Source organism: Schistocerca nitens, chromosome 2 (genome assembly GCF_023898315.1).
Source record: "Schistocerca nitens isolate TAMUIC-IGC-003100 chromosome 2, iqSchNite1.1, whole genome shotgun sequence".
NCBI lineage: Eukaryota > Metazoa > Arthropoda > Insecta > Orthoptera > Acrididae > Schistocerca > Schistocerca nitens.
In genome coordinates this window covers 424354685-424379428 of record NC_064615.1, presented here as the reverse complement: position 1 = coordinate 424379428, position 24744 = coordinate 424354685, and the positions used below count along the sequence as shown (strand labels likewise).

The following is a 24744-nucleotide window of genomic DNA, read 5'->3' as shown; positions in this document are numbered from 1 at the left end:
AGGGCCTGAAAACAAATAAGTCGCCTGATGTTGATGGAAACGCAGTTCGGTTCTACGGAGAGTACCCTGCGGCCGTCCACCGAAAAGTGCCAAGCAAGTGGAAAAAAGCTAAAATAAAAAAAAAATAAAAAAGAAACCGGACCAGAACAATTACAGACCGTTAATCCTGACATGGGTTTGCCGGAAAACTGTTGAACACGTTCTGAGTTCAAATATAACAAATTTCCTGAGGACAGAAACCTACAATCTACAAATCGGTACGGAGTTGGAAAGCATTGCACGTACGAGCTTGCCCTTTTCTCGCATGACATCCTGCGATCCATTGTTGGCGGACAGTTTTCATGCTCCTAGATTTCCGGAAAACGTTTATCACGGTGCTCCCCTGTATACCGTCTCTGAACGTCCGAACACGGGGTTTAAGTTCCCATAAATGCCAGTGGCTCCAAGACTTTTTGTCCCCGACGACGAGTGTTCATCAGAGGCAAGGTTATTGTCAACAGTGCTCCAGGGAAGTGTGACTGGACCGCTCTTATTCTCTATACACAGAGATAATCAAACCTACACGGTGAGCAGAAATTAACGACGGTTTGCTGATGAAAATGAATGAAATGATCGCATGGCTTTATTGACCGGGAGGCTCCATTCGGGTTCGGCCGCCAAGAGCAAGTCTTATATCAGTCGACGCCGTATTGCGCGACTTGCGGCCGATAATGAGGATGAAATTATGATTAGAATGACACAATAACCAGCCCACTAGTGGAGCAAAACTGCTACCCTACTAGGAATGGAACCCGGGCCTGCTATACGGGAGGCAAGCACGTTACCACCCAGCCAACCAGGCGGACTGGTTTGTTGATGACACTGTGGCAAGACAATGCGGATAAGTAGGAAGAAGAATACCACAACTCTCGTAAACAGCATTAATAGAGTGCCGTTTGCCACATTCACTTTTATGAAATGTCTAGTCGTAACTTTGCAAAGCAATACGAGATTGAACGAGCACTTGAGGTTTGTTGTAGAGAATGCGAATGGTCGACTTCGTTTTATTAGGAGAATTTTGGAATAGTGAAGCACGTCTATAAAGGAGAAGGCGTACACAACGCTATTGCGACCCATTCTTGAACACTTTTCGAGTCTTTGGAATTACCACCAGGTCGTCGTTCGATCAAGTCACTAGTTTTATGGAGGTGCTTCGTGGACTCAAATGGATTTCCCTGGAGGGAGAATGACGCTCCCTTTTTGGGAGGAAAATTTGTCTAAATAAAAAAACGGCATTTAAGGACAACTGCAGGATTATTCTATTGGCACGAACGTAAATTTCGCGTAAGGACCACGAAGAAAAGACGCGAGAAATTAGGGTTCGTACAGATGCTTTTAGAAAGTCGTTCTTCTCTTAGCTCTATTTGCGAGTGGAACAGGAAAGGAAATGAGTAGTTAGGCGTAGGGTAATGCCGTAAATACCTTGGTAATGAAGTGCAACATGTTTTACTGTCTTGCCACATACTGGCGATAATTCAGTTTTTCATCAGTATTTACCATATCAGCCCTGTTTTCGTATGTTGTAGATCCTCACACTAACTTAGCAGTAGCTGGACAGGTGTGGGCTTCGAAAGTCCCTGTTTCTTCTGATCTTTATCTAAGTCATCTACGGACACGTTGATTGCAGTTTGACAGCCAGAAAAAGAAGCGAGTCTCACCACTATAGACTACTGAATGCCACATAACGTCCCACCTGACTCTCGATCTACACTATCCAAATCTGTGTTGTCTACGCACGTTGTCAGTGACAAACGACGCATGATAATGGAAGGCCTCAACACAGGTTCCAGTGGTATGTTCCATCTACATCTACATCTATATCTACGTGACTACTCCGCAATTCACACCTAAGTGCCTGGCAGAGGCTTCATCGAACTATTTCCATACCACTTTTCTACCATTCCACTTTCGAATGGCGCGTTGGAAAAAGGAACACCTAAATATTTCCGTTCGGGTTATGATTTCTCTTATTTTATTATCATGATCATTTTTCCCTTGGTAGGTGGGTGTCAACAAAATATTTTAGCATTCGGAAGAGAAAGTCAGTGATTGAAATTTCGTAAATAGATGTAAATAGATCTCGCCGCAAAGAAAACGCCTTTGTTTCAGTGACTGCCTCCCCAACTCGCGCACCGTATCAGTGACACTCTCACCCCTATTGCGCGATAACACGAAACGAGCTGCCCTTCTTTGCAGTTTTTCGATGTCCTCCGTCAATCCCACCTTGTAAGGATCCCACACCGAGCAGCAATATTGCAGCAGAAGACGGATAAGTGTAATGTAGGCTGTATCTTTAGTGGGTTTGTCGCATCTTCTAAGTGTTCTGCCAACAAAGCGCAGTCTTTGTTTCGCCTTCCCCACAATATTATATATGTGGTTTTTCCTATTAAGGTTGCTCGTAATTGTAATCCCTAGGTATTTAGTCGAATTGACAGCCATTAGATTTGTGCGATTTATCGTATACCCAAAATTTATCGGATTTCGTTTAGTACCCATGTGGATGACCTCGCACTTTTCTTTTTTAGCGCCAATTGCCACTTTTCGCACCATACACATATTCTCTCTAGATCATTTTGTAATTGGGATTGATCGGCTGATGATTTTACTAGACGGTAAATCACAGCGTCATTTGCAAACAATCTAAGGGGGCTGTTCAGATTATGACCTACATCATTTATGCGAATCAGGAACGGTAGAGGGCCTATGACACCACTCTGCGGAAATCACGAATCCACTCACACAACTGAGACGATATTCCACATGCACACAATTTGATTAGTAGTCCCTTGTGAGGAACTGTATCAAAAGCCTTCTGGAAATCTAGGAATATGGAATCGATCTGAGATCCCTTGTCGACAGCACTCATTACTTCATGAGAATAAAGAGCTGCGTTGCACAAGAACGATATTTTCTGCATCCGTGTTGGTTATGTATCAATAATTCATTTTCTTCAAGGTGATCCATAATGTTCGAATACTGTATAGGCTTTAAAATCCTACTACTAATTTAGGTCAGTGATATGGGTCTGTAATTCAATGGGTTACTCCTAATTCTTTTCTTGAATATTGGTGTGACATATGATACTTTCCAGTCTTTAGGAACAGACTTTTCGTCAAGTGTGCAGTTGTATATGATTGCTAAGAAAGGCCCCATTGTGTCTGCATACTCTGAAAGGAACCAGATTGGTATATCGTCTGGACCGGAAGACTTGCCTTTCTTAAGTGATTTGAGTTGTTCAGGAGCGCCGTGGTCCGTAGTTAGTGTGAGCAGCTGCGGAACGAGAGATCCTTGGTTCAAGTCTTCCCGCGAGTGAAAAAGTTTAATTCAGGAGCGCCGTGGTCCCGTGGTCAGCGTGAGCAGCTGCGGAATGAGAGGTCCTTGGTTCAAGTCTCCCCTCGAGCGAAAAGTTTTGCCGGCACGGTAGCTCAGCGTGTTCGGTCAGAGGGATAGTTGCCCTCTGTAATAAAAAAACTGAGTTAATGGATCAACAACGAAATGAAACGAGGCTGTAGCGTTGCTCTTGGGGAGACGAAAAGAAAAAGAACTGTTATTTTATTTTTTTGAAAAATGTCGAAAAAGTGAATATTTTGGTGGCCCACTTGGCAACAGAATCAGGCACTGATTACACTATTATAATAACATACGTTGAGCATTAAATACCTGAATAAGAGCAGCATATTGATATATATATTTGAGATCGTTCGGAAGAAACATTATCATTTCTGTGCATTTTGATAGTCGCGATGTAGTCATACCCGGATCAACACTAAGGGACCAGAAGATTTATAGACTTTAAAAGAAATGCAACACAACACAAAAAGTTGGTTCGAAAATAATAGGAAAACGATAATGTTCCTTCTGCCTCATGCTGCGTTCGGCCCATCAGCGTGATCGTAATTGCTGGTGATGAAGTAACACAAAATAATTATAATTCAAGTAAATGAGGAGATGGGAATCATCAAGGTTAATTTACTAAAATAAGCACACTTATCTGTAACACACTTTTTTTAATGCTACGTACCTTTTCATATTAAATTACAATAGATGACCATTGTGGTTATACATATGAATCAAAATGTCCTCTTGATGCTGTCTGTTCGTAATCAGTTACAAGAAACTACATGTTTTCTGATTGAAAAAAACAAAATGTCCAGACACTCTGTGACCAAAATGGTACTGAAACAGAGGATGACAGACTAAAGGCCGAAATACTAAATGTCTTTTTCCAAAGCTGTTTCACAGAGGAAGAGTGCACTGTAGTTCCTTCTGTAGATTGTCGAACAGATGACAAAATGGTAGATATCGAAATAGACGACAGAGGGATAGAGAAACAATTAAAATCGCTCAAAAGGGGAAAGGCCGCTGGACCTGATGGGATACCAGTTCGATTTTACACAGAGTACGCGAAGGAACTTGCCCCCCTTCTTGCAGCGGTGTACCGTAGGTCTCAAGAAGAGCGTAGCGTTCCAAAGGATTGGAAAAGGGCACAGGTCATCCCCGTTTTCAAGAAGGGACGTCGAACAAATGTGCAGAACTATAGATCTATATCTCTAACGTCGATCAGTTGTAGAATTTTGGAACACGTATTATGTTCGAGTATAATGACTTTTCTGGAGACTAGAAATCTACTCTGTAGGAATCAGCATGGGTTTCGAAAAAGACGGTCGTGCGAAATCCAGCTCGCGCTATTCGTCCACGAGACTCAGAGGGCCATTGACACGGTTTCACAGGTAGATGCTGTGTTTCTTGACTTCCGCAAGGCGTTCGATACAGTTTCCTACAGTCGTTTAATGAACAAAGTAAGAGCATATGGACTATCAGACCAATTGTGTGATTGGATTGAAGAGTTCCTAGATAACAGAACGCAGCATGTCATTCTCAATGGAGAGAAGTCTTCCGAAGTAAGAGTGATTTCAGGTGTGCCGCAGGGTAGTGTCATAGGACCGTTGCTATTCACAATATACATAAATGACCTTGTGGATGACATCGGAAGTTCACTGAGGCTTTTTGCAGATGATGCTGTGGTGTATAGAGAGGTTGTAACGATGGAAAATTGTACTGAAATGCAGGAGGATCTGCAGCGAATTGACGCATGGTGCAGGGAATGGCAATTGAATCTCAATGTAGACAAGTGTAATGTGCTGCGAATACATAGAAAGATCCCTTATCATTTAGCTACAAAATAGCAGGTCAGCAACTGGAAGCAGTTAATTCCATAAATTATCTGGGAGTACGCATTAGGAGTGATTTAAAATGGAATGATCATATAAAGTTGATCGTCGGTAAAGCAGACGCCAGACTGAGAATCATTGGAAGAATCCTAAGGAAATGCAATCCGAAAACAAAGGAAGTAGGTTACAGTACGCTTATTCGCCCACTGCTTGAATACTGCTCAGCAGTGTGGGATCCGTACCAGATAGGGTTGATAGAAGAGATAGAGAAGATCCAACGCAGAGCAGCGCGCTTCGTTACAGGAAAGCGTTACGGAGATGATAGATAAACTCCAGTGGAAGACTCTGCGGGAGAGACGCTCAGTAGCTCGGGACGGGCTTTTGTTAAAGTTTCGAGAACATACCTTCACCGAACAGTCAAGCAGTATATTGCTCCCTCCTACGTATATCTCGCGAAGAGACCATGAGGATAGAATCAGAGAGATTATAGCCCACACAGAAGCATACCGACAATCCTTCTTTCCACGAACGATACGAGACTGGAATAGAAGGGAGAACCGATAGAGGTACTCAGGGTACCCTCCGCCACACACCGCCAGGTGGCTTGCGGAGTATGGATGTAGATGTAGATGTAACATGTAGCATATTCACTCAATATTTTCACATAGAATATAAAATACAGTTTCGGAACGCAGCAAGTCCGCGTCCGCCTTCCATAGAATACAAACAGTAAAAAGTGAGGCGCCAAAAGCCTCATTTGTCTTGAAACAACAGAATTCTTTTTTATACCATTAATCGATACATGTACATAGAGATTTACAGGAACCGCGCAAGAACGGCAAAGATAAAGAATAATAGACTCTATCGCTGCTATGCGATAGTTCATTTCTTTTACTTAACAATTGTTCGATAACTTTTGGCCACCAGGCATTTACTATTGAGCGTATATTAATGTTTCTGAGGCGAAAATTACTAATATTACAGGGCATGGATGTTTGTGATGTCCTGAGGTTAGTTAGGTTTAAGTAGTTTTAAGTCTATGGGACTGATGACCTCAGATGTTTAGTCCCATAGTGCTTAGAGCCATTTGAACCATGCTAACAGCTGTTCTGGTTTCGAATTCTGGAATATTTACTTCGTCTTCTTTCGTGAAGGAATTACGTAAAACTGTATTTAGTAACTCCCCTTTAGTGGCACCATAATCGGTAACATTTCCACCGCTATCGCGCAGTGACGGTATTGAGTGTTTTTTGCCACTGGTGTACCTTACATACGACCAGTATCTCTTTTGGATTTATACCATATTTTGAGACAATGTTTCATTGTGGAAACTATTAAAAGCATCTCGCATTGACGTCCGCACTAAATTTCGAGCTTCCGTGAAACTGAGCCAATCTTGGGGATTTTGCGTTCTTCTGAATTTGGCATGCCTTTTTCGTTTCTTCCGCAACAGTGTTCTGACGTGTTTTGTGTACCATTGTGGATCCGTCTCGTCTCTTATTAACTTATGCGGTATGAATCTATTGCTGTCGATACTGTATCTTTGAATTTGAGCCATGTCTGGTCTACACTTACATAATTAGCTTTGAAGGCAAGGAGACTCTCTCTTAGAAAGGTATCAAGCAAATTTTTGTTTGCTGTTTTAAATAGATATATTTTGCGTTTATTTTTACTGATTTTGGTTGAAACGGTTTTGAGCCTCGGTACAATGACCTTGGGTTCACTAATCCTTGTATCCGTCATGACGCTCTCTATTAGACCCGGTTTACTTGTGGTTAAAAGGTCAAGTGTGTTTTCGCTACCATTTGCAATACGTGTGGGCTCATACACTAATTATTCAAAGCAATTCTGAGAGAAAGCGTTTAGTACAATTTCGGAAGATGTTTTCTGTCTACGACGGGTTTTGAACATGTATTTTCGCCAACAAATCGAGGGTAGATTGAAGCCTCCACCAATTATAACTGTATGAGTGAGGTTCCTAGTGTCATTCTGCCCATAAACGCTTCTTGGATTTCAGTGCTGTCATCCGCCTTTTCGTCGAATCCAGTAGGATAATTCTAGAATCATCTTTCAATTTGCTCTTTCTAAAACGGCGAGTTCCTATTGTTCTAACTACACTGTTGTCCTAAGGATAACTCGTCACCATTTTCTCTGCGGTCATTCCACTGTTAAACGTAAACTTTCATAGTCACAAAAGCCACAATTAATAAAATGTTTCGGGTGATTATGCCATGGTAGTATGGATTTCACATTTAAACTCAAATTTCCGTCCCCGTCTGTGAAGGATATTTTCAAGGGGAATCTTAGCTTGTTTTAGTGTCCGATACACAACCTGGCTCACTATAGACTGCAGCAAAATTCGGTTTGAGCGTGCTTCCGCGCAGTTGCGTGACGTCACATGTTTTGAATACCCGAGCGTAATTGGCCGTTGTCTACTGTCATCGTCGGCTGTTGCTCTCACCACATGGTACACATCTTCTTCGGCACTGGAATCCAAATTTCATTCAATTTCGCGCCATCCTATCTTCTTCTAAGGGTGTTTTACAATCTGTATGGTCCATCTGAATAGTCTTTCATGATATTCGCTTGTGGCTGCTAGTACCTGAGTCTTATCAAAGTGGATGTGGTGATCTCCTGGTTCCAAATCGTATTCCGAAACAACCAATCTGTCAGTCTCCCCCCTTGCAACTATCCTTGGACGCTTCTGGCCGATATCTGAGCATTCTTTTTGTAGACCATTATTTTTTTAGTACTCACGTACAGCCATATGGAATCCCTTAAATTCCCGCTTTTCCCAGCGGTTGACGAACATCATTGACCAATTTTTAAATGATCTTGTGTCTTCCGTCTGGGTTGGTAGATTACCGCGACGTTATGTTTCTTCAATTTTTTTTCTTTATGCGGGGAGAAACGTCCTTAAAGGAAGGCCTATCACAGGCGCTTGTGCATCGCTATGATTTCTGCGCAGTGGTCTTAACGCTCTTTTTAGGTCAGTAGACGAATAACCATTCCTGAGCAATGCACTGCTGAGGTATTCTACTTCAGCGGTAAGCAGCTCTGATTAGCAAATGTTCCTTCTTCTATCCGTCAACGTTTTTATGATGCCTCGCTTTTGTTGTTGGTGGGGGTTCGTGTCCCGTTGTAGGTAACGGTCTGTGTTATCGGGTTTCCGGTAAACTGTGTGGCCTAAGCTACCATCTTTTTTTCTAGAAAACTAGAACATAAAGAAAATTAAATCTTCCACCTGCCTCCTCATCCATGTTAAACTGAATCTTTGGATTAACCCCGCTGACATGTTTCTTGATGTCAACTACAGCCAAGTGTCTCTAGGATTTGTCGGTGTGATTCTCGCATCTGAAAGGTTTCCTTAATGTTAATCTAATCGTCGTAATGCTTACAATGTCCTTCACCTATAGGAATCTCTTTTTCCTGCAATGAAAATATTGTGAATAAGCTCACAACAGGATGAAATTGTGATCAACATATCCCACAGACGTGCATGTGTTTTGTCAAAGTGATTATGGCGAACACATTCCACTTACGTTAGAGTACTTTTACTCGTGGGCTATGTTCCACATTCCTGAACATCTAATCACGTATGCATTTTTAGTACATTAGAATCAGCTTAAAAGTACACGAGTGTTAGGAAATGTTGCGAACTACCAATATAGCGTATCATCACTTATTTCTCTGGCGCGTTCCCATTACTTTATGTGTGGCTTTCTTCCTGTAGTATTTTCCGCTTATTACAATACTGAAACGTGAGGAGTTAAACGCTAGTTCACTCCGCAATTTTTTTTTCCTTGCGTAATAATTTCATTTGCCCTAACACCAGAGTAAGCTCAAGAAATTAAATCTGCTCTTAAATATGGTTCTTCATTCTGTACGCAATTTATAAATCTCTTTCGACTATACACAATCATTTTGGTAAAGGTTATCTTCAAATTATAAAGAATGTGTTCTTTTTTGGGTCTTGAAAAGTGTGTTTTTCATACACCTCGAATTTTCTTCGCGTAATCAAATTTATCTTTCATGTCATTTTTTTCTATTTCCCCTTACGTATATCTGAACTCTATCATCGTCTATATCTTCTCGAACAACTGCATTTCGACCCTGTAATATCATAATACGTCATTTCGAATTTCGTTTTCATGATTACTACGACAACGCCATAGTTATTTCTACTGCGTTAAGAAAATCAATATCTGCTACTCTACGCTGCAGCGATGAGTGACACTGACTGAGTGGACCTGAAACAAACCATTTTAATTGAAGGGAAGACTTGTGTTTGGAAAACATTCCAAAAGTTCAAAAATTATGAAAAACTTGAACAATTTTACGAACCCCGATACTTTTCTCTCGCAAAGAATTCTTTTTCAATGAGGTCAGATGAGCAAGCCCCATAGACTTACGCGAGACCTAAATCTACCACGAGTTCATCTCGATTGCCAAGAAATTATGCGGATACCCCTCCTCGAACTGTGATACTGCTATCGTCATGAAATGGAATAGTTTATTTTATCTAACAACTGCTTTAGGTAAGTTCTCACTTGTGGCTAAATGTTTGTAGCAATTTACAGCTGTAAAGAGTCGGCCTATGCTGGACCACCATTCGAGAGCGAGAGAAGGAGGAGGTTAGTGTGCAACGTCCCGTCCACAACGAGGTCACTAAAGGCGGAGTACAAGCTCGTTTAGGGGAGGGAAGGGGAAGGAAATTGGTCATGCATTTTCAAAGGAACTTTCCCGGCATTTGCCTGAAGGGAAATCACGGAAAACCTATATCAGGATGGTCAGACGTGGATTTGAACCGTCGTCCTGCCAAACGCGAATCCAGTGATGTAAGCACTGCGCCACTTCGCTAGGTCGAGACTGAGAACATGTCTTTTGCAGATATATTTTACGGTTGATGGCTGTGGATTATTTTCAGTTATCTGCATTTATAAATGAACTATTTTTCTGTGTCAAGTAGTAGAGTTGATATTAACTACGTTATCAATATGTTACAATGTGCAGAGCACTCATCGGAATCAACTAAATATATACTTTGATTTTTTGGGAGATTACTGTCATTAGCAACATTCTTGTGTTCATATGTTCATAATTTTTTGTAATAAATCTTCCCTATTAGAAAATAGTAATATTGTGTGAAATTTTTGAGGTACCTTTATGGTGAGATTCTATTGCAGGTCTAGAAAATGCTACATAGCTCTAATAATAAACAAAAATGGAAGAGTTCTCGTTTAGTTTCATTAGCTTGTTTTATATCGAATCGCGTTTGCAGCAGCTGACACCGAGTTTCTATTTGCAGATTGTCGATGGCAACGCAAAAACGGACGTGAGCAACCGCAAAGACCCGGGCATGTTCTGCGGCGAGACTGAACAGCCGCAGACGTTCATCTCGGAGACGAGCTTCGTCAAGGTGGTGTTCCACGTGGACAACTTCACGGACCAGACCTACTTCAGCTTCGACTCCCGAGCAGAACAGCAGCTGGAGGTGTACCTGCGGTACGGCCACCATCCTGAGCTGTATCCCAACAGGAGGGGGGAGGTGATATCAGGGTGAGTGCTCCTACGTGTCTCATTAATGCAGTATGGAAGCACTAACTATTGTCATTGTTATTTTTTAGTCGGTAAGTACCTGGGCAACACCGAAGTAATGCGCTCTTCACCTCGCATTTGCCATCTGCGTCTGAGTCAATGTAGATTATAATTCGAGGGTCTGCCAATATACTCAGAGCAGGTTATTCCTGGCCTAATGTAAGATATTGGCCTCACAGTGTAGATTGCATTTTTGTTAAGCGAAGACTGTTTGAGCACTGTGGTTTTTAGTAGGTTGCGCTCATGAGAGGCAGATGGGTGTGTGAAACAGAGAAAACAGCCGCAAGACAGATTATGAAACCGTTAAGGAATTGTATGCATTTTGTTTTCTAAGTAGAACCTCGAACACTGAATCCTTAACAGCGTTTTACTTTGTTCTTTGGAATTTTAAAGTTTATTCAAATTCTCCATGGCGCCTGAATGAAAAAAGTTATATTTAGCTCTATCCTTGCCACAAAGTAAGTCGTCAGTATAGAACCTAAGCAACTTCCATGTTCTAAAGTACCGAGTGATCTCCCAACTAATACGATAAAAGATGACAAATACACTCCTGGAAATGGAAAAAAGAACACATTGACACCGGTGTGTCAGACCCACCATACTTGTTCCGGACACTGCGAGAGGGCTGTACAAGCAATGATCACACGCACGGCACAGCGGACACACCAGGAACCGCGGTGTTGCCCGTCGAATGGCTCTAGCTGCGCAGCATTTGTGCACCGCCGCCGTCAGTGTCAGCCAGTTTGCCGTGGCATACGGAGCTCCATCGCAGTCTTTAACACTGGTAGCATGCCGCGACAGCGTGGACGTGAACCGTATGTGCAGTTGACGGACTTTGAGCGAGGGCGTATAGTGGGCATGCGGGAGGCCGGGTGGACGTACCGCCGAATTGCTCAACACGTGGGGCGTGAGGTCTCCAAAGTACATCGATGTTGTCGCCAGTGGTCGGCGGAAGGTGCACGTGCCCGTCGACCTGGGACCGGACCGCAGCGACGCACGGATGTACGCCAAGACCGTAGGATCCTACGCAGTGCCGTAGGGGACCGCACCGCCACTTCCCAGCAAATTAGGGACACTGTTGCTCCTGGGGTATCGGCGAGGACCATTCGCAACCGTCTCCATGAAGCTGGGCTACGGTCCCGCACACCGTTAGGCCGTCTTCCGCTCACGCCCCAACATCGTGCACCCGCCTCCAGTGGTGTCGCGACAGGCGTGAATGGAGGGACGAATGGAGACGTGTCGTCTTCAGCGATGAGAGTCGCTTCTGCCTTGGTGCCAATGATTGTCGTATGCGTGTTTGGCGCCGTGCAGGTGAGCGCCACAATCAGGACTGCATACGACCGAGGCACATCATGGTGTGGGGAGCGATCTCCTACACTGGCCGTACACCACTGGTGATCGTCGAGGGGACACTGAATAGTGCACGGTACATCCAAACCGTCATCGAACCCATCGTTCTACCATTCCTAGACCGGCAAGGGAACGTGCTGTTCCAACAGGACAATGCACGTCCGCATGTATCCCGTGCCACCCAACGTGCTCTAGAAGGTGTACGTCAACTACCCTGGCCAGCAAGATCTCCGGATCTGTCCCCCATTGAGCATGTTTGGGACTGGATGAAGCGTCGTCTCACGCGGTGTGCACGTCCAGCACGAACGCTGGTCCAACTGAGGCGCCAGGTGGAAATGGCATGGCAAGCCGTTCCACAGGACTACATCCAGCATCTCTACGATCGTCTCCATGGGAGAATAGCAGCCTGCATTGCTGCGAAAGGTGGATATACACTGTACTAGTGCCGACATTGTGCATGCTCTGTTGCCTGTGTCTATGTGCCTGTGGTTCTGTCAGTGTGATCATGTGATGTATCTGACCCTAGGAATGTGTCAATAAAGTTTCCCCTTCCTGGGACAATGAATTCACGGTGTTCTTATTTCAATTTCCAGGAGTGTAGTGCAGGGCGTATGTGAATTAGGTGTCAAAACAACTTAGTGATATTACAATTACTACAGTCAAAAAGACATATATAAACCAACTACTGGCGAGCATGGGGAACACAGACTTCTAGGTTCTGGGTATACTATGTAGACCTGTCAATATAATCGCTAAGGCCGTTTAATTTTCGTAAGAGATGGTATGCATAATTTATCGTAACTTCACTTTTTATTCCGCGTGTTATTTTATGTACGCATTGGCTTGGATTGGTAAACCGTGAACGTGCGGAAGTGTACTTGAGGTTTTAGGTGGCAAGAAACGTACGTCTACGATCCTAAGACACAATTATTCCTATACTTGGGCAACCACTAACGTTCCGTGAAGCATCACTAACGACGTTTCCCCACAATCACAAATCGAGAATAATTACTACGACGTGGAATGTCGAATGAGGTTACCGATCATCACAAATGAAGAGGTTGAAAATACATTCCGCGCTTTATAGAACATTTTCAAACGCATCACATGTGTAATTGGCATGAGGAACAAACATGAAAAACACAAGTTCCTTGTTCCGAGCAGAGTTCTGCAGACATTGTACATCTTTCCAGCCTCTGCTGTTGCCAGTTTGTTAATAATTGTTTTGATTTGACGCACATGTCACTGGTAACGAAGTTAAGTCCTGAAAGGAGTACATCTTAATTCCATTATCGGTGTATGAATCATCTGTAGCCGTGTTCGGGTAATCGATGCCACGGAGATCGTTTCTAGAACATCCGCTTTGTTGTTTCTGAATAGTTACTTGGCTGGGCCGTTACATACAGGACTTTATGGTGCGGAATTCATTGTAAATTTCTCTACAGAATGCTTTTTTTTCCATATGTTGGCTACTTACAGATTTGTTAAAGCATAAGACGAGTAGGAGAAGAGCCGCATTCTGGACGGAAACTTGTACCTCAGTACCTTCTCAGAAACTGTCCATTGAAACACCCTATATGTCCAACAGTTTGGACCCACAGACTGAAAGAACAAATCAGTGAAGCCGTTTACATTGTACGGTACCATTTAACAGCAGTATATACAAAAGTATTTCAAGGCGAAACGACAAGGTTATTCACCACGATTAACATCATAGGCTGTCATGGGTCAACAATTCCCCCGCCCCCCCCCCCCCCCAAACCCAGTCTAGGGCCACTGAGACAGTTTGTAAAATGTAGATTTCATCTTGAATTGCCTATTACTAAATTGCTATTCTTATTTCATTAGACGTCCTGTTACGAAGGATACTATACTTTGAGATATTTTATTTCAACATTGGTTTAACTTGAAACACTCGCTAAAAACATAAAACGACAGAAAAGGATTAAAAGTAGATTACAACATAAAGCAATATCTTATATTTGATTTGTCGCAATGGGAAAAATACAAACGAGGCTTACCCAGTGAAACCGACTGCTCTTGTCACCATGTGAATTTTCAAATGATTGGCAGAGGATTGCACTATCTCACATCAACTTTCGCCAACTGAACAATAGGATGACAGAATGACTTTAAGGTTTTCACTGGTATACTAAGTACATTTTTACTATGTTGCATTTTTTCGCCTCGCTGTTTGGAAAGGCAGTATTGCAACAATAAAAGACCTTGCGCTCATTATTGGATCGAAAAACTGTTTCACTGAGTCAAGAATACGTCAATCTTTTTATAGTAAATTACTTGCTAAAAGGCTTCACTGTTGCTTGAAGAAACACACACACACACACACACACACACACACACATATATATATATATATATATATATATATTGGGAGGGGGGAGTAAGAGAGAGAGAGACAGAGAGAATGAGTTAACGAAGAAGTGAATCACAGCTATTTACATTGTTTAAATATCTTTACAAAATACTCCTTGAAATGTAACAAAAATATAAATGATTTGTTTTACCCCATTACACGATTATAAGAAGTCACAATATTAACTGATCCTTAGAATCATGAGAAACACTATGGTAACCTTTAAATGAATGCATGACTGTGGTTTCACCTAAAATGTGTTCATAAGTATTAAAATATACGTTCAGATACCTTCGGCAGGAATACCTGCAGCAAAATACAGTGCCCGTCGTTATAAACCGAGATGAACTAACCATAACACATGGTTCCTTCCGGCAGGGGAGTAAAGAAAATCGGTGGACACGGAATAGGGAAATTCTGTGCGGAAAAGGCAACAGTGTTAATAACGAAACAGAGTAAACGGAAATATGCCCCTCAATGTAAATAATATCTCTGTGTCCCTCCTCCCTCTCCCTCTTTCGCTCTATCTCTCATTATTTATCTTATCCCTTTGTGTGCATGTTCATCCGTTGATTATTGGTTTTTAAGTTATTTGTTGCAGTATCACTGCTCGGCTCTGTCGTTTCTTGTGAAAACGTAGCAGGTAAGGAATACTTTTTTTTTTTTTTTTTTTTTTGCAAATATTGCATCATCGAATACTAAAGTGTGAGGAGGCCAAAGACTTGGCTACATTACTGCAGCACACACGACATATGCTCTTGACCATTTCATCAGACTTTAATCTGCTCTCTTGTGTGTCACATTCGTGGAATTCCTCGTCAGCGTTTTCCCCTTCTCGGTACGATCTTGCCTCACAGAGACGACATTAACGCACTATTCTCTCCATGCATGTCGGAGAAGTCAGCGCCGCTTACAAGATTTAATGGGGGGATTTTCAGCACACATACTCCTAACGACGCCCGTGAGATACGTTATGACGGAATTAAGAGTGTTTAATGTTACCTTAGCGCTTGCTGCAGCCACTAAATAACTCTCAGGAAGGAGGATGGTTCTGGAATATCTCCAGCTCGCAGTCAGGACGGAAGCTTTGCTCCTGCCAACTGGGGCAGTAGGGAAGAAAACAACTTCAGTAATATTCTTGGCACGCTGTTAAAATTTAGTGACGGGAAATAAAAGAAAAAAGAGAATGACATGATTTTGGCACACACTGGTTCATAAGTTAAGAAATGCTTTCTCATCAATGATATCGAAGTGAGCAGCAAAGTGTTGTTGCTATACCTTAAATATGCTAACAATTTTGAATACCGAAACACAGATAAATCATCTTTCGCTTCAGTTATCTGCTCTTAAAAACGTAAATATCTTCCTCTGGTGCATCATACCAACATAGCTTGTGAAAATGATCCTTGATACTTGATTATGTGATTCACGCAATTAGTCTCTCTGATGCGGTGTGATGTTAATGATAGACGTGCGGTATCCTCAGGATAGTTAGCAGTCAATCTTAGGGAACATTACTTTTATGGAACAAATTTCTCTATACAAGATGATTCAGCTACTCGTGCCGCTGGGTTTTATGAGACCTACAACGCCTTTAATACCACTCGCAGGTGTTTCATAATCTCTCGCTCGGTATGGGCAAGCAATTGGTCCTACAGAAAAAATGAACAGGGGACGTGGTGTCGATTTATTCAAGCAAACTGTGCAAAACTGATCTTCAGATACGTTTATCTCGTAAACCGTGGCTTTGGAGACATCCAAGTACGAAACTTAACTACATTAAATTTACTACAGAAAGGTCCTGTCAATTTATTTCAGTAGAAACAATCCTGTCACAGGAATATCCGCAACTGAGCATTATAGCAGAGGTTCAAAATACTGCAAGGTTCTTTTATTTAGGACACGACCGATTTCGGGCTGTTATACATGAAGATGGACTTACTGACTCCACGCTCAGCGCTCGCTGTTAGCACACCGCGTCATGTACTCGTCCACCCCGGAGCTCCGAGACACAGCACCAAGTTACGACACCTGAGGATGTGCGTATAAGAGCGCGAAACCGGTTGTGTCATAAATAAAAAAGCCTTACAACTGCAGCCGCATTTTCAACCACTGGTTATTTCTGTACGTCTAATAGTTTGTATGCAGCGATTCTGAGAAAATGAAAATCTCACTCGTGGTTTTTGAAGGTGTTGGAAATTGCATAAAAACAATCTGCACAGCAGTTGTATCACTCTGTAAAATATTTCTGGAGCGATTAACGTTTATTTCAGAAAATGAACCTCCTGCAAGTGTCCGTCAGAGAGTGTAGTCCACTCTTTCAATTGGATATTGAAGCTACCCACCATTCACATGACGTGAAGCACTTCGCGTCCTGCACTTGTTAGGAAACGTGTGATGGTACGTAATCTATGTTGCCATGCGTACATGACTGTGATGTACCTTATCAAGTGAGCTATAGGCATACAATATATGTGGAGGAATTACTGTGTTTCCGGAAATTCCCGTCATAGACTTCTAAGACGTCTAGAGTGGAGTGAGTACACAATATTTTGAACAGGAATCCATGAGCGGAAACGTACTGTTTCCGTTATACGACTATTTCAATTAATATATCTAACACGTCTATGTTTGCTGATGGTAACAAGTCTCATAGTTGCTTATGATGGTATGCAGTAGCGTAGACAGGATGACGTGTACTGTCGCTCTTAATGGCCGGCAGGATATATGGTTTCAGCGTGATGTTGAATGACCTAACTTCGGACGTGCGTTTCGGTGACATATCAACAGACGATATCAGGAAATATGGACAGGCCGAGGTGGTCCAACGGTGAGGCCACCGAGAACGCCGGATGTAACCCCTGTTGTCTACTTCCTGTGGGATCGTGAACAAAGTTTAATTTACTAGACTCCTGTAAGGACAAAGGAATTTCCGTTGGCACGAGTCCTGGCCGCTACACTAGAAACTGAAGAGACATCTCGTGAGATGGAGACCGTCTGCTAGGGCTTAAGTGCAATGTCTGTAACACCGTTTGCGGTCGCCACATCGAATCGCTATTGTAACTCATCTTTGTGTTTCCTTTCGAATTGTTACGTAATAGTACTACTGCGTCGCGCCTCATTCAGTTCCTCAAACAGAAGTGGGTGAGTTAAACACCTGATCTGAAACCATCATAGAACGGAAATGGTAGTATTCCGGACACCGTTTTCTATTCAATATATTGCGTACTCACCCCCTCTACATGTCGCAGAAGTTTATAACGGGAATTTCCGAACACCCTGTACAGCCTTGGTACCTGATTAACTTTAACTGCATTGTTCTTTAATTAAAATAATGCACCTGTCTGTAGCATCTTTGTTTTCATTTTATGGCCAACATTTGACCACTTTAGTTAATATTCTGAATTAGGTTCGTCTGTTTTTGTTGGTCCAATACATTTTCATTCCTTCAGATCGTGTTCGTCTCTCCACATCCGAAATTACACCTCACATTTTCTGTTTGTTACTTTTTATTAGTAGTGTGATATGTTTGTGCTGAAGTATCTTGAGTGCGTCTGTCTTGCCATTCAAATCCACCATCGTAATCTGCCGTTTGATCACGTCCTCCTTGATCTCTACGATCCATCTAATGTTGCACTTACTATTCTATAACTTCTCCATTGTTCTCCTGCTAATTCTTTTTCCTGCTGTCCTCAACAAATGTCCTAGGAAAGAGATCCGACTCATTTTCATTGTACTTGACACTGGTTTTATTTTTCTTTAAATTATTGAAGATATTCTCCCATAAATTATTGTAGCTATTCTCCCATCTCCGTCTTTTTGGTATTTTTTATTTATGCATGTTCTGAATATCCTTCCTTCTATTATAAGTGACCTGTCTATTGCTACAGTATTGCATATGTTACCTGTGTCCGTGTGACTGTTTTGTAGTGTTTCATTTTCGTGGCTACTGAAGGTACTTTTTGTTGTATGTGTTCTTTGTAACATGACGTGTTTTAATCAGTTTGTTTATTCTACTGTGCCATGATGTTTTGTTATTCAGGTTGTGCGTCATTATTTGTCCCAAGTATTTAAACTTGTCAACAATTTTTATGTCATGTTCGCCAGTTCTAATTTTGTTCGCCAGGGGTGGTTCCCTTAGCATTATTTCTGTATTTTTTTCCAAAAGATACTTTAAGGCCAGTAATCTGGGCTATTTTCTGTAATGGTTAAGTTTGTTGTTTGGTTTCTTGAATGTTGTTGGTTAGAAGAGCGCGGTCATCAGCAAATACTAAACAGTTCAGCTTTATGTCATCTTTTTGTGTGTAATTTCTTTTTCCCGGCGATTTGATGACATGTCGTGGAAATCGGGTTTTCAGCCGGATTTCAGCGTCTTCCAAACACGATATTTCGACGTCATTACTTGACGTCTTCATCAGGTGTGTCCTGATTTTTTAATCATAAATAGCTAAACTATTTCCATTACAAACCATTACAGAAACAAATAATTGTGGGGTCCCCATTTTGTGCGATAATTATTAATGAGTTAAGGCGAACAGATCATTGGCCATATAATGAAGACAGACAGGAAAACAATCCCTCACACAGTGGTAAATAAGTCCAGTAAACACACGCAATGGCGTTACCTTGAGATATTTACAATTTTCCAATACTGTTGCCCTGGAATAATAAACAGTTGGACAGAATGTGACATAAAAGGGAACTTCAGAAAGCGACCATGCATTGACTTATTTTACTTATATATGGTTATAGCTTGATGGAGCGCAGCAGATTGAAAGATGCTAAAAATGTCTATTGTATAGCCAAAATCGATAATTCTGTCCAAAAACTTTGCAATCATGGCAATAAAAAGAAACTATATAAACATCTGTGTTTAGCACCAGCAGATTCATACACGTGTGGACAGGAGGCCATGTCATGATTTCGTGAGACTACTAAGTTTTACTATATATTAACTTGCCTAACTGGTTGAACAGACATTGATAACGATTGACATCCGCCTGAAGTTAACTGGAATTAAATTCGGTGAATGCGCATGTCTTGACAGGATCAGTTTTAGGAGTTGACGTACTACATCTAGAATGATTATAACCAACACAAATTTTAAATCTATAGAACACCTACAACTACAGACATCATCACCAGAAAAATCCATATCACCACAGGTCCTATAAATATGCATACTTTAAGTGAATGGTCACAACAATCATAAAAATACCGCTGGAAGAACAATCAATGAAATATGAAATTACGACAGTACATTACGTAACACAAATAATAAATTTCGACCCAGATATAGTACTCAAAATGTACCAAGATCACACTAGACCTACAATACCGCTGGAAGAACAATCAATAAAATATGAAATTACGACAGTACATTACGTAACACAAATAATAAATTTCGACCCAGATATAGTATTCAAAATGTACCAAGATCACACTAGACCTAATGCAGACAGCATACATAAGGATAAAGCATTTAAGAAATGTGACAAAACCAAAGCCGAGCTGATACATGCGCCAACAACGTATACAGGCAAAGCAACATACCACACACAAAAGAAGAAAAAAAAATTATTAACCTCCTTGGTCCTGAGTTTAGATTTTATCAATGGAAATTTTATATCTGTGGTCAGTGCATTATTATGGGACCAAATAAGACAAAAATGTAAATTTAAAAGCAAAGAATTTTGATTAAACAACTTTTAGGACATTTTCAAAGTGAATGTTGTATATTTTACAATATACAAGGTGTTAGATGTATAGGTACAGATATTTTCATGATTAGTGCCTTAGTATGTATTCACTACAGTGTGTTATTTTTTCTCTGAATCTTCCCACAAGAACATCAGATAATTTACTAATTAATGATTCCTGCACAATCGTAACAGCACAATGAAGTGAACTACTCCTTTGTGTGCAGACTGACCTGCTGTCCAGGAGAAATGGAACATTATGGTCTGCTTGTGCTGCTCGAACTCTGAGGTAATTTCGAACGTAAAAGCATACTACTCACTGTAACTACACTCCTGGAAATGGAAAAAAGAACACATTGACACCGGTGTGTCAGACCCACCATACTTGCTCCGGACACTGCGAGAGGGCTGTACAAGCAATGATCACATGCACGGCACAGCGGACACACCAGGAACCGCGGTGTTGGCCGTCGAATGGCGCTAGCTGCGCAGCATTTGTGCACCGCCGCCGTCAGTGTCAGCCAGTTTCCCGTGGCATACGGAGCTCCATCGCAGTCTTTAACACTGGTAGCATGCCGCGACAGCGTGGACGTGAACCGTATGTGCAGTTGACGGACTTTGAGCGAGAGCGTATAGTGGGCATGCGGGAGGCCGGGTGGACGTACCGCCGAATTGCTCAACACGTGGGGCGTGATGTCTCCACAGTACATCGATGTTGTTGCCAGTGGTCGGCGGAAGGTGCACGTGCCCGTCGACCTGGGACCGGACCGCAGCGACGCACGGATGCACGCCAAGACCGTAGGATCCTACGCAGTGCCTTAGGGGACCGCACCGCCACTTCCCAGCAAATTAGGGACACTGTTGCTCCTGGGGTATCGGCGAGGACCATTCGCAACCGTCTCCATGAAGCTGGGCTACGGTCCCGCACACCGTTAGGCCGTCTTCCGCTCACGCCCCAACATCGTGCAGCCCGCCTCCAGTGGTGTCGCGACAGGCGTGAATGGAGGGACGAATGGAGACGTGTCGTCTTCAGCGATGAGAGTCGCTTCTGCCTTGGTGCCAATGATGGTCGTATGCGTGTTTGGCGCCGTGCAGGTGAGCGCCACAATCAGGACTGCATACGACCGAGGCACACAGGGCCAACACCCGGCATCATGGTGTGGGGAGCGATCTCCTACACTGGCCGTACACCACTGGTGATCGTCGAGGGGACACTGAATAGTGCACGGTACATCCAAACCGTCATCGAACCCATCGTTCTACCATTGCTAGACCGGCAAGGGAACTTGCTGTTCCAACAGGACAATGCACGTCCGCATGTATCCCGTGCCACCCAACGTGCTCTAGAAGGTGTAAGTCAACTACCCTGGCCAGCAAGATCTCCGGATCTGTCCCCCATCGAGCATGTTTGGGACTGGATGAAGCGTCGTCTCACGCGGTCTGCACGTCCAGCACGAACGCTGGTCCAACTGAGGCGCCAGGTGGAAATGGCATGGCAAGCCGTTCCACAGGACGCCATCCAGCATCTCTACGATCGTCTCCATGGGAGAATAGCAGCCTGCATTGCTGCGAAAGGTGGATATACACTGTACTAGTGCCGACATTGTGCATGCTCTGTTGCCTGTGTCTATGTGCCTGTGGTTCTGTCAGTGTGATCATGTGATGTATCTGACCCCAGGAATGTGTCAATAAAGTTTCCCCTTCCTGGGACAATGAATTCACGGTGTTCTTATTTCAATTTCCAGGAGTGTATAATATTTCAAATCAATAGAAATATTGCACATACCATGTATTTGCAGGGCTCAGAAAACAAAGCGTTAAACATCTAAAAATTCGGAGAGTAACAATACTCGAACGTGAAAAGTATAGGTCGTTGCCGAATATAGACGAGTGCTTCACCGAAGAAATGTTTCAGCGAATTCAAAACTCATTCACGTTGAAGACTGTTGAAAGCAGTCAGAAAGAACCTTTATTTATCAAGGCATGCCAACAAAACGATAAACAGTTTTCTTCAAGCAGACGCTGACTGGGATCATGCAAAAATGTGAGCAAAAGTGATGTACAGAAAGCACATGGTGAATAATATATGCGAATAAGGACTGAGGAGGTTATAAAACAAGAAAATACAGCTAGCATTTCGAACTACCAACAACATACAAGCAGAACCAAGATCAGGAAAAACCGACGTCCCTACTTTTTCTAATCAAGGTGTGTACAAAATTTAATGTGGCAGATACAATAGTTTTGTAAACAAAATTGTAAATCAGTAATAAGACCTTATGGAACCAAACTGCTTAGGTCATCTGTCCATAAGCTGGCACACTACGTAATCTAACGTAAACTGACCTACGCTATGGACAACACACACCCATGCCCGAGGGAGGACTCGAACCTCCGACAGGGAGAGCCACGCGGACCGTGACAAGACGCCTCAAACCGCGTGGCTACCCAGCGGGGTTACAACATTTCTTACATTGGACAAACAGATGGATGCTTTAGTATCAGATTTCACCTGCACTTAAGAAATGAAAATCACAGAGTGAACATAATCGAAAACGTTCCGAAAATTGTACATAGGATACCAAAACTTCAAAATTGTGAGCATTTTGGAAACACTGTAAATTTATAAACACACAAATAGATACCAAAACGACGTCATCAATGAACAGATGAACCTCATACTTAATAATCTGGAAAACTTAATTAACATAACATAAAAAGAAAAGGGATGAATAAGACACGTTGAACAGAAAACAATTAAGAGCATTAAGATCCACATCTACATGATGTAAAATACCTCTGGTAGAAAAATCTTTGACCAGAGGTAAAACATTTGTAAATCTAATGCATCAATGGAACGATATGACCTCTGACTACATTCAAAAAATAATACGAAATTTCGATAGAAAGTAAATTCATGGCATACATTAACAACACAGTGAACAAAAGAAATTACGTTCCAAAACGTTTTATGAACGTCACTCCATCGAGACGTATGTATAGTAAAAGGTAAAAATCTCTTAGTACTGTTACATAGACGTAAGATAAATCACTTTACAAATGTAATGTCAACAGGGACATTTGAAAATTACACGAAGTCTGAAACATTCTTTTCGTAAATCCAGGTAAAAAACAACAAGACATAAACTATTTGCAACAAATTTTGTAAAAATATGAAGATGTCTTCCTACCTACTTGTGACATAAAAAATTTGTGCAAGACTGGCACTCGAACCAAAATTTCCTGCTGATCGCGAGCTTCATCAGTTACATCGTTAATTAAGTTGCCCGATAGGTTGATGTATCAGCGTTGACAGTGCAACACATCTACGAAGAACGGAGTAACATTCGCAGCCAATTAACATGGCTTACTAACAATACGAACAATGGTGACAAAGATCCTTACCGACAGGAACTGGGAAAAAAGTTTTGCCACTTGTCAGTGACAGTCGGTTTCAAAACTACAAGAATTTTAGCTACCAGGGACCACAGTTACGTCACAACCAGTTTTGTAAATTTGTGGTAAGATCTTATGGGACCAAACCGCTTAGGTCATCGGTCCTTAAGCTTAAAACACAAACTTAATGTAACTTAAACTAACTTACGCTATGGACAACACACACCCCCATGCCCGAGGGAGGACTCGAACCACCGACGGGGGAAGCCACGCGGACCGTGATACAATGGACATCCGCAGTTACGAACGTCACAGAACTCCACTGCCCATGGCGGCATATAATGTGGGCGAGACACCATACACTGGATAGTAGCTGAGTGGACGCGTGTAGTGTGATCCACCAAATCGCTTGTTTGCCTCTTTTCAAACAACGTTGCAAGGTGTCGTATGGACCGACGGCTCAATGAAGCGTTTCATCTGCAGTATGTGGAGGTTGATTCTGTGGTCTGTGGGGATTTATCCTCGTACCATTGCCTACATGGGGTCATTTAGGGACCCAAGACCATAGATTGGGATTCTTATCTTAAAATAGTTGGGGAATAAGTACTTCCCTTACTTCTTAATATTCACGATGAGTATGGTGTTAGCACTCTCGTCTTGTAAGATGACAATAGCCATTTCTATACGGTAGCATGTATATATTTATGATTTGATGCACACAATGCCGCACGGTGCACTTCCAGTGTCTCAATAAACATCACATACTTAGTCCCACAGAGAATGACTAGGACACTTTGGACCAGCAGGCGAAACCTCACATCAGCATCCCTGCATTTTGGAACCTCTACTCGATGTAATACGTAATGAGTGGCTTCATCTGGATGTGGAATGCCTAAGCATACCTGTACACTCTCTTCCTCGTCAAAGTTACGCGCTTTTGAAAGTTACACAATGTGAGTAAGACGTCTGGAGTTAGCACTAGTTCTTTGTTGAGGTGCTTATATTTCCTTCTTCATCAGAATCATTGGAGTGACTGGTTTGTTCTGAATGTACTAAAATGTTTCAAGTGTTAGTAAACGAATATCATAGTTCTGTAGTCATGAATATCAATTTCGTA

At 42.2% G+C, this 24744-nt stretch overlaps 1 protein-coding gene across 1 annotated transcript in view; it reads left to right on the top strand.

Annotated features, from left to right (window-relative positions):
- The window catches only part of LOC126235063 (uncharacterized), a 559517-nt gene that overhangs the window by 477595 nt on the left and 57178 nt on the right, over positions 1-24744 (top strand). The window contains exon 3 of the mRNA XM_049943798.1: positions 10519-10769. Within this exon, the coding sequence (XP_049799755.1) occupies positions 10519-10769 (251 nt within the window). The remainder of the gene's footprint in view (positions 1-10518; positions 10770-24744) is intronic.